Source organism: Malus domestica, chromosome 13, assembly GCF_042453785.1.
Source record: "Malus domestica chromosome 13, GDT2T_hap1".
NCBI lineage: Eukaryota > Viridiplantae > Streptophyta > Magnoliopsida > Rosales > Rosaceae > Malus > Malus domestica.
This window is the reverse complement of record NC_091673.1, coordinates 6,171,566-6,182,872: the sequence shown is the minus strand read 5'-3', so window position 1 is coordinate 6,182,872 and position 11,307 is coordinate 6,171,566. Positions and strand designations below refer to the sequence as shown.

Below are 11,307 nucleotides of genomic sequence, written 5' to 3'. Positions count from 1 at the left end.
AATAGGATTTTAATCAATAGAGTAGCAAAAAGAAGGATGTGAACCTAATTTCTCCATTATAATATTATATTAGCTAGCTACTGAGTGATCGACTCATGCATCTTGGTACCGTTTGGTAAGTGGAATGAGACGGAACACATTCGTCCCACGTTTGATGCGCTAATTTGCCTGGGACGTGTTGTTCTGTTGAACAAATTTTAGTTAATTTTGTGTGCCACCCTCCCCTTGGAACAACTTGTTGTAGCTCATGGAACACAAAATTATAACTTTTTGGTCAACAATACCCCTCCTCTTTTTCATTAATTTCACTATCTACCCTCTCTCCCGTAGCCTCCTTCTCTTCTACCCTCCTTCTCTCTTGTAGCCTCCTCCTCCTCCACCACAAACCCAGCAAAGCATGCTAACCCAATCCCAGTAAACCCATTCGAACCCAACCCCCACCTTCCTCCCGCCGCCTCCTCCTCCTTGCTAGTCCCACAACGAGACCATCGCCCTTTGTCGCGAAAACCTCAAGACCACCCACTCACAAGATGCGACCGACGTCTTCGCTTGAGGGCTGGGACGGCGAAGATTAGGCGTAAGATGTGAGGGATGATGTTGAACTCGTCGACGGTGGCTCAGGTAAGGTCGAACTCGTTGGAGTGGATGGGTACGATTGTCATTTATTTCTTCGTTCCATTTTGGCCCGAGTGTACACCAAACGTAGCATGAAACCTCCGTTCCGTCCTATTCCGTCTCGTTTTGTCCCGTTTTGTCCCACTTGCGTACCAAACGGTACCCTTGTGGACCAAGCTAACCACTTGGGTGGCCTAGCTGCTAGAAAATGCAACATCTACGAACGTCTTTCTCGATCGTTGACCTTTTACAAATTTTCAAATGATGTTTCATGTTTGGTCATGGAGAACAGCAATCCCTTTCGTTCAAATTTCGTTTTCAGTTTTTGTGTCTATATAATTTAGTGTATCACAAAATTAATATTTTTTAACAGACCTCGTTTCATATTATTTTTCTCACATTATATACGGGGATCGATATGTATTGGATACCGATCGTTGTGAAGTCATGATCAAGCAATTAAATAATATACCTAAACGATTTTAACGTACGAATAGTAAATGTTGTTCATCAAACAATTAGCTGGAATATCAGTAGACGACTGATATTTACAGTGTATGTTGCTATACAACATTTATGTTCTTCTGCCCAGGGGATTAAGGGATGAAACATCGCTGTAAAACTGCCACTGTTATATTAGAAGGGACAATAGAAAGCATTATCAGAAAGCAAACTTTCGAGCTGCTGTGGAATAATCAATCACTGCTTCAGAGGCTTCAGAGCTACCCACATATATATATATATATATATATATATTTTGCACATCCATTTGTTCTTTTCACACATTTCTCTTAATCTTTGACATTGAATGAATTGAAGAAGATTAGGGACCTATAATTAACAAAGGCGTTTGTGTAGTAAAAATAGGCAAGTGAATATCATTATTCTATACATACATATATATATATATATATGTATGTATGTATGTATGTATGTATAACAGCAGCTAGCTATGCTGCAATATATATGGGATGCGGATTCGTGGTACTACTTGTTTTTACACAACCTTTGACACAAGTTTTCGTGGAACTCACATGTATTTATATGTATAGCAACAACTAGCTATACTGCACAATATATATGATCTCATATTTCCAAAAATTCAAATCGTCTATCTTTTAGGGCATCATTCATATATCATCCTTACAAAAAATTAAACAAATTCAAAATCATTAAGACATTTGTCTGTAGTGAAAATAAATAGACTAAACGGTTTTACAAAAAAATCCTAAACCAATCTAATGGTCATATGATTTTAAATTTTGGTGATTTTGATAGACATGATATTTGAGGAAATACCTAAAAGATATACTATTCGGATCATTGAAAAACATTCCAGAGTAAGCCCTACAAAAACTTATGTAAAAAATTATATCAAAAAAGTGGTGCACACCCTGTATATATCTGTACTGGTCCACTCTAATTGGGTAGATTTGTATGATAAATATTGCAGTATAGAGCTGTATATTTAACTTGTGGATATTATCATTGATCTGCATATTTTGGTTTTTGAATCGCTATGAATTCTCGTGGTAAATGCTTTTAAGGATAAAATACAAAAGAAAACTAATGAAAATAACTTAAAAATTTTGAATTTTAATCAAAATGACAAAAATGTGTTGTAAGTGAATAGTACCATGAGTAACTTTTTAGTGTAACAATGTCATTTTCGTTAAAATGAACAGTACCAAGAGTGTCTCGTTAAAATTCTCAAAATACAAATCATTGTACTCGTTCTGGCCCTAACTGTTACCTATTTTTATCACAATTAATTCACTCGTGGTTAAAACAATTTACAGTGTCAATTTGGTATTATTTCTCTTGTTGCAAAAAGAATTCACCATGTTTGTTAAAATAAAAATCGTATGGTCCATTTCAATATAACTGGTATTTAAAAAACAAACACAAAATGAAAAGTTTGTTTGATAACTATTTAAGAGAAGTGTATTCAATTGAGAATTTGAGAGATTTTAATGAATTTATAAATCCATAAAGTTTAAAAATGAAGAATTATAGAGGGGAAAGAGGGTGTGGCGGCAAGAGGGAATTGGTGAATTCTGAAGTGTATTTTATCTCACCCCCTTATATAGTAAGAAAAGGAGTATCCTTGCATTTCAAGTAAATCTTAATTAGGATACTATCTAGAACATACTATAGAATCCCAAAAGAATTTACACAATCATTCCTAACTAAAGTAAGACTGCAACAATATTTTTTTTAATAAATTGTGAGTTATATTCAACTTATTGTCGGTTTAAGTTGTAAGTTAGAAGTCTAAGTTATATTGAACTTAATACTACGATTTAGTGATATTCCTCTTCACTTGTAAGTGAAAGGTTTTAGGTTCGATTTTAGCAAAATGCGAAATTGAACCACATTATTATGGCAAGTCCATTGTAAAGTTTAGCCCACTCCTGCACCCCCTCAGTGTAGATACTATTATTTGTTAAAAAAAAATCGAGTTTTCTCTTCTAATCTTGTGATGAGATCACATTACCAGAGTTACTTATTTGAATTGGGCTTTCGTAGACACTTTTCATTCCAAATTTGGTGATTGAGAAAAGCAAACCTGATGACTGCCCAAAGGTTTAAATATTTGGGTTATACTCCAAATAAGCCCGTCAACTATTTTCATCACTCAACAAAGGCTACGTTCTGGAGGTTAACCACGTTGTTTTCCAGTCAAAATCTTGTTCTCCAAGGCAGCTAGTCCGACGTACTGATCGTTATATGGGAATTTGGGGTTCAGTTTGTAACGTTGTAAGAAATCTAACCATGGGGAATTGTAAGAAATTGAACTACGAGGAACGTTAGGTACCAAAGACAGAGCAAAAACAAGGAGATGTCGTTCGTTTCAACAAAGTTTGTGGCATTCTTCCGGCGATCCTAGAGTTTTTCCTACCATTAGCATTGGAGTGACACATTCCGTGCCTTTCAAGAACGTTAGTCTGCAATGAAGAAGTCCCATATTGGCAAACTCCATGCGAGTCTTTAGTGACTACGTATCAGAGCAACAAAAACAGGTGAAGTGCTCCACGCCCTGGTACTAAACAAACTCTTTGCCCCAACTTTCCAGGAAGTCACATTTTTCCCGCTCAACATATGTTGTAGATTTTCCTTGTATTGTCAAGGTTATCTAAAGTCTCTTCAGTTTCGACAAATTGTGTTAGGTTTCTAATCACTTCGAGCGAGGAGAAGGTAGGCTTTTTTGAAGTTATAATTTCCGCACTGACAAGGAGCATCTACTTACTGGCCAATATGATACATGTCAAATATGACGCAAAACATGTTACAAAGAGATAAGGCAACATCATATGTTCATCTTTATGTACACAGCAAAAGATGGCTCAACTGTTTTCTGTTTTCCTTCTCATTCAATTGGATGTATGACTACCTTTCCGGTGGCCCGATTTGTTTCAAGGTAAGAGAAAGCCTCCACAAGCTTGGAGAAGGGGAAGGGCCCTTTGGGGTCTATCACAGGCTTCACCTTCCCAGTCTCTAAGTACGGGTTTAGTTTCTTCAGAACTGCTCCGTTGGAAGTAACCACGAATCTGAAACCCGGAGGTGTTACTGCACCTGTTAAGGCCACCACACTGCCCCCTTCTTTCACCACCTTCACTGCTTTGTCACATTGACCTGCCATTATAATAAAAGGGAGAAGAAGTCGCTTTTAGATAGGTTCAAAACGAGCAATAAACTCAAAAACAATAGCTAAGGTGGATGATTAGTCAGTGTACTTAAACAACAGCAAGAACTACAAGGACTAATCGTAATAGTGGCTATCATTTTTCATTTGAAAGAACAGAAATTTGTAATTCTAGATAGAACACTCATCCACTGCAATTGAAAACACATGGAAACTCTTACCAATAGCATCATAGACGACATCAAAATTTTCCGGCAATTCTTCCAAGTTCTCCTTAGTGTAGTCGATCGCTAAATCAGCACCCAAGCTCTTCAATAACTCCAGCTTTCCAGTGCTTGAAGTGGCTGCTATTCGTGAAGCTCCAAATACATGTTTTGCTAGCTGTTTCGAGTTTGAACCAACAATTGTGACTCAAAAGGGAAAAACAAAAGCATGAAACATACGATTTTGTCAAGCAATGCTTTCAGTTTGCAATCATGGGCGGAAGAGAATGAATTGGTACCTGAATCACTAGGCTTCCAACTCCACCAGCACCATTCAGAACAAGCAAAGATTTACCGGCAGAAAACCCGGTCTTTTCAAGACCCTCATAAGCTGTCTCGATTGCAAGAGGAAGTGAAGCAGCCTCAGCAAAATCCAAATTCTTGGGCTTTGCTGCCAGTAACCTCTCTTCAACGGCAGTGTACTCTGCAAGAGAGCCAGATTGTTTAGGCCCTTCCAAAGCTTTCTCATGTATGTCTCCATACACTTCATCCCCCTCTTTAAAGTCCTTCACTTTACTGCCAACCTTCACCACCACGCCGGCAACATCATAGCCTGGAACAGTCTGCAGGGAAACAAAATAAACTAACCCTAGACCTAGAGTTTGTTGTGCCATTCGATGAAGCTGACGCAAGCGGAATCATATAGGAAATCAAGGGAAAGGTACTATTTTTTTTTTCAGTTAGGGGTGAATGATTTTTGGGTAATGCTAGAGAGATTAAATTTGTAGATAAAGTTTGGAAATTAAATGACATAAAAGTTGATAATTTGTTTATTACTTAAACGTTGATAAACGTATTTATTTCAATTGGTGACATATCATTTAATTTGCAATTTTAGTCCCTCTAACATTACCTATGATTTTTAATTGGGTAATGCTAGAAAGACTAAATTTGCAAACTAAATGATGTGTCACCAATAAGATCACGTTTATCAACGTATAAATAATAAACCAATCATCAATTTCCACGTCTTTTGATTTTTAAAACTGTGTTCACAAATTTAGTCTCCCTAACATTAACATTACTCTTTTTTATTTTGTGAGGATTGAAATTTATAAGTTTCGCAAATGAGTATTCCATCAACTACCTTCAAGTCAGACAAAATTTGTTCGTTTCTTCCTTCAGCATACCTCGAGTATGGTAGAGTTATCGAAATTCAATTAACCCTAAACACAAACCAGCCCCATATACACAATTTTAACAAAAAAATTTGTAGTCCCACATTCTCTACTATGATTCTTTGCGTAGAATGTTCACTTGTTTGTCAAACTTAATTATCCAAATTCAAATTTAGGCTTCTTCTCCCACATTTTCTCAGCATTCAAACAGAGCCAAATGAAAGAAGACCCAAACCAAGAAACCGAAATTACCGGAAGAGGAGAATCAGTGTTCTTGAACTTGCCCTGCCTCCTCTTGAAGTCAACCGGGTTGAGAGCCGCAGCGACAACCTTAACCAGAACCTGGTCCTCCAGCAACTCAGGAACCGCAACTTTGGTGTCGAACTTCAAAACATCAACACCCCCGTATTCCCCATAAACCCACGCCTTCATCTCCGACGGCAGAACCGTGACCTTTGACGCCTCAGCCGAAGCAGGGGCAGACCGGGAACTAGCAGACACTCTCAGAGCGGGAAAACCAACTGAAAGCTTGGATCTTTGGGTGGTCGAACTTTTGGGTACCGCGATTCTGTTGTTATTTTCCCGGAAAGTGAAGGAAAATCTGGGAGAAATTTGGTTTGGTGATGTGAGTTGAGAAGCAGTGGAGGTGAGAGCGGCGGTGGTGGTTAACATGGTTGTTTCCGACCTCAACCTTAAACAGCTTATCTCTTTCTCTTCCGCTTCGTATGGCCACGTTTTAAAACTTGTTTTTATGTCCGTACTGTGGTGGGACAGAGTCAGGATAAAGTGTGGTCGGGAGCAGATTTTTAATATACAGTCGGCCAATAGGGTTGCTCCAAATCCTAAGCGCGAAAGTACGGAAGGCGCGACACGGGAACGCGACTTGAGGAAAAATAAATAAAACACGTGGACGGCAGGGATATCTCGTGATGGGATTGGAGATCGACGGTCAGGAACTCAGTACGGGTAAAGCATAACCCTTTTTTACTTCGGAGTTCGTAGAGAGCTGTGACGACCGCGGATTTCTATTTAGTCAGATTTTCGCTCTTTCTCTCTGTCGCATTCGTAGGTTGTCGGAGGTAATTTACACGATCCTTGTTTCTCTTATGTTATACTTCGATGAATCGTTTGTTTTTCGATTTTTTTTTTGTATTTTTGTTGGAAAATTTATGATTTTGTTAGATTGTAGTGTGTTTCTGACCACCGTAGAGCGATTAATTTTCCGATCCGTCGTTTAACATAGAAATTTTCTCTGATCTGCTTTGTGAATCGGAAGGTGTCGTTGGAAATTTGTGATTAATCTTGTCAGGTTACAATTTACAATTAGTTTCTGCAAGAACATTTGATAGCATTCTGTAATATTTGTTTGGTTAATGAAAAACTAGAAGAAAATAGGATTTGATGAAGCTCATCTTCTCGGAAAAACAGATAATTAAAGTAAATTAGGGGTCTTTATTCTAATTTTTAGTTTCATGTTTGACCTTTCGAATTTCATATTGCGATAAAAATCGAAGCTTGATAATTCTTTTTCTATGTTACGGTTAAGGCTTGCAATTCTACATGTAATGTACAACTTTGTTTCTTGAATGTGTTAGTTTTAGTGATTGAGCATTTCGTGGGTGTGGATTTTGGGTAGCTGCAATGGCTGAAGCGAAACCAGGATTGAGGAAACCAGTATTCACCAAGGTTGCCCAGCTCCGCCCAGGTACTTCTGGGCACACTCTGACTGTAAAGGTTGTTCATACTAAGATGGTGTTACAGAAGGGTCGCGCCGATGACCGTCAAGCACGCCAAACGCGAATTGCTGAATGCTTGGTTGGTGATGAAACCGGATTGATTATCTTCACAGCTAGAAACGATCAAGGTGTGTATTTCAAGTTTACTTTTTACTCTCAATGGTGAACACAAAATCTATGCTCAGCGGTTGCTGGATCAAATTCCAGTGACTCCTATTCAAAACCCGTAAAGTAGGTTTTTTTTTTTCTGAATAATATCAGAGGTTGGATTTGAATCTAATGGTTGGTAGGCATGGATTTTCGTGGTCATGGGCGAGTTAGAGATCATGACTTATTTATGTGTGTGGGGTATGTATGTGTGTAAAACAGAATCACATATCTTGTGTTGAACTGGTGTGTGTTAAAATGTGACCACTCCAATTTTCCCTCATGTCGAGGGTTTGCGGCCTTTTTTAATATACTTGATGGTTGCTGTTCAATATTGTTATTTCGTTTATTCTTGGTTCTAATTTCTAAACCTTGAGTCTAGTTCTTTATAGTTTAGCAGGTCTTAGACTTGCGGTTCCCGGTAACCAGATTGGTCAGTGATTGCTTGCCTCACTCTGATATCAGTTTTCAGCTGATGTTTGATGATGAATTAGGAAGTTTAGTGGTGTTACTTAAATAAATTCACATGCGGGTAAATGCCGGAGTCCCTTAATTAGTCAAACAAGATGATATCTTGTGAAAATAGTGCTTTTGATCCTGGGTAACAATATTTTAAATATGGGATGGGGATACAAGTTGTAAGCTGGATTAACTGTAAATTGGGTTCCAAACCACAGGCATAGTTTTGGTTGAATTGTTCCGGAGCAATCTATCTTCTTAGTCTTATACATGAGGTACACGGATATGCTCGTGGATACTATTCTGTGAGCAATTATTTTGCTTAAATGTCATAGTTTTTTGCTTCCGCTCTTATCTTGTCAAGTCTTCATCTTCTGAGGTTTTCGGTATTGAATTGCAATTTACTTAATATGCTAGAATTATGTACATGATTTACTTTGATCCTTTGATATGCTTATTAGATGGTGTCCTTAATTTTTGAGTTTGGTCATTAAGGCATGATGCTTACGACTTCTGCATATTATAATGCCTGTCCATATCTTGTTTCCTACTGGTGAGCAATGGTTTGGAATCATGGAATTCTAAACGCTCCCCTGTGGATGATGGTTTGTTTTGTCGAATTATATTTCGAAATATGAATCATATACTCAATCTTTGTGTTGTCTTAATAATAAAGAATGATTTGAATGATCAACCTTCCTGTAATGTCTGATTACGGGTGAGCGTCTTCAAAACCTATGCTCTGTGATTGGAATGTGCCAGTTTTATCTTCTTCTTTTTTGGGTTCTAGGTCTAAAGTATTTCAAGAGTAAAACTTCATTTAAAGCCTTAACACAGCTCACTTCAAGAAACCTCCTTTAATGGAGCCAGGGAGGGAAATCTAGACCTAAGATTAAGCAACAAATAACAGTGCATGAAGGTGGCTGCCGGGTTGCTGAAAGAAATGACATCTAGGAAACTGAGAAAAAATCTTAAAAATTATGAATATCAACACATATTTCTCAAAAGTGTGATCCAGTGTGAACAGTTTTGAACCCTCTATAAATCTTTGCTAGGCGTACGTTGAGAATTGATGTCTTAATATTGGGTGTGATATTCATTTTGATTTTGCCGTGGCATTGTGTGTGATATACATAACCCGTTATTAATTGATGTCATGATGGTGTTGTGTAGTGGACTTGATGCAAGAAGGTTCTACCATAACCCTGCGGAATGCCAAGATTGACATGTTTAAAGGATCAATGAGACTTGCTGTGGACAAGTGGGGCCGTGTCGAAGTTGCTGAACCTGCCAGTTTCACAGTTAAGGAAGATAACAACCTCTCCCTGGTTGAATATGAACTTGTCCAAGTTTTTGAACAGTAACTTGTTTGGATGGAGTTCGGTTCTCTACCTTGTCTTAACCGAAAAATAAAAACAACCCGAAGAAAAAAGTTCTGTGCTTATATGGGGCATCTAATCTCCAAAATGTTCTCGGAAGTTCACTTTTAGGAAGAAGAAATCTTGAAACTAGTTCTACCCGAGTCTTTTCTTACGTTTGCAGCTACTCGTGATGGAGCTTTGGTTGGATTGCCAATTAGATGGCAATGGCTGTAAGTTTGTGAACATGAGGGAACTGGCTTTCTCTGTTTTACTATCTATTTACATTTGGAAAAGTACATATGGGATTAATGTTATGCATTATGTCTAATACTTTTTGTAACTTGTGGTTTTGCTGCGTTATTTCTGCATTATTTCGTATGTTTTAATTCGTGTATATGGGATTAATGATATTGGTATTTGCGAAAGTTCTTTAGAACGTGAGAAATGCTAAGGAGACTCAAAAAGTTCTCTAAAAAGTGACTCTCCATAGACTTTGACACTTTACAGTTTAACGTCAATTATCATGCTAATATTACAAAACATTGTGTTAAAAACATGAGGTGGTAGAAAGTTCATGGAGAATCCTACTTTTTAGAGTCCTCTTTGCATGTCTCAACACGAGCTCTAAAAGCATTGGTTTAGTCCTTATGATCTGTATAAGTTATAAAACATGCTGGATTCCCAACAACGAATGAAACATGGCAGAAAACATGTTCCTTAAATGGTGTGGGGTTTCGTTGTTTAGAACTGTAATTGCTTATCTCACCATGTAGAAATTTAACTTACACTTGCAGGTTGTCAACTTCTGATGTTATTTTAAGTCACGTTTTAATTTTTTGTTACATCGGATTGAATTGAATCTTTGTATATCAGAGGGAAATCTCAGCTCACCTTTTGGCACATGTTAATTATTTTGATTCTCGACTTCTCCTATGTTTACCAATTCATATTACAGATTCCTGATTACCTAGTGTTTAATCATGGCATGTTACTTGAAACGGGATCGAACCCGAGCCTATATTATGCCATGTTTTCAAACACGAGAAATAAAAAAAATCATGTAACTCTTACTCAAACAATCCGTAATGCAAATTATTAAGGGGGGGTAGTTGATCATATTCCAATTTCCTATGCTCCCTTATTTTTTACTTCTCCGATTCATTCCTTCTTCAATTTCGACCAAGTTCTCGTCGTGCTTAGTGAATCACGTTTTTGGTAATGCTTAATTGTATTCTTTTTATTTGGGGAGGCAGTTGAGTTGAGGCCAGGCATGTGTCACACTGTCACAACACATCACATGATTAGCATTAAACTAATGTTATACCAAACATTTAGGCAATCAGAAGCAGGTGGATCAAGCATTAAACATATCATTAACTTAACATAAACTTAGGTAAAGTTTCTAAATCCATCCATTGGATGACAAAATTATAAAATAGTTCCAAATAGAAGAAACCATGAGAAAATCTTATCCAGAGTCTGATATAATTTTGCAGACAGTTGGAGTTGTACCTGCCCTACAAATACAACTAGAAGCCAGTGGTTTTTGAAGATAGAACAAGATTCGAGGATTACAAATAAGTGGGGAATGGGTTGCCCTACACTTTTGCGGGATGTCCTATTCCTGATCGGAAATGGTTGCCTTTGCCTCAGTGGAACTTCGGCTCCATTCCACATTCCAATTCCAACTCCATTCCATCTAGTAATGAGAGGACCACTCACATCATATGACCCATAAAAGTAGGGCTACCATATGACGGAATGAGTGTGTGTGCATGGCATTACGATTGACTGACGTCACGCATGCAAATATATGTGTGAGTTTTTGGAAGATTTAGGGGGTGAGTTTTGATCAATATCTGTTTGATATGCGATGATCTTTGGAGATTTGTCCATTGTTGTCTAGTTCTTACCCTTGGTCTTTGTAGTTCTCGTTCTTGAATTCGATTGTGGTCTTGTTAA

General features: G+C 37.7%; 2 protein-coding genes across 3 annotated transcripts; one reads left to right on the top strand and one right to left on the bottom strand.

The window, feature by feature from the left end:
• Positions 1–3,408: 3,408 nt before the first annotated feature.
• On the bottom strand, positions 3,409–6,430 carry LOC103451965 (2-methylene-furan-3-one reductase-like). The gene is made up of 4 exons (XM_008391420.4): positions 5,895–6,430; positions 4,764–5,087; positions 4,483–4,642; positions 3,409–4,251 (listed from the first exon to the last, which is right to left on the bottom strand). Exons 1-4 carry the CDS (start codon positions 6,312–6,314, stop codon positions 3,986–3,988), a joined length of 1,170 nt encoding a protein of 389 aa, XP_008389642.1. The 5' UTR covers positions 6,315–6,430; the 3' UTR covers positions 3,409–3,985.
• Positions 6,431–6,488: 58 nt separating this feature from the next.
• On the top strand, positions 6,489–9,685 carry LOC103451966 (uncharacterized protein At4g28440). 2 transcript variants are annotated; one of them, XM_008391422.4, is made up of 3 exons: positions 6,489–6,721; positions 7,244–7,506; positions 9,158–9,685. In XM_008391422.4, exons 2-3 carry the CDS (start codon positions 7,284–7,286, stop codon positions 9,346–9,348), a joined length of 414 nt encoding a protein of 137 aa, XP_008389644.1. In that variant the 5' UTR covers positions 6,489–6,721; positions 7,244–7,283; the 3' UTR covers positions 9,349–9,685. The 2 variants fall into 2 exon arrangements, with proteins under 2 accessions (XP_008389644.1, XP_008389643.1); XM_008391421.4 differs by having other exon boundaries at positions 6,569–6,721; positions 7,238–7,506.
• Positions 9,686–11,307: the final 1,622 nt, after the last annotated feature.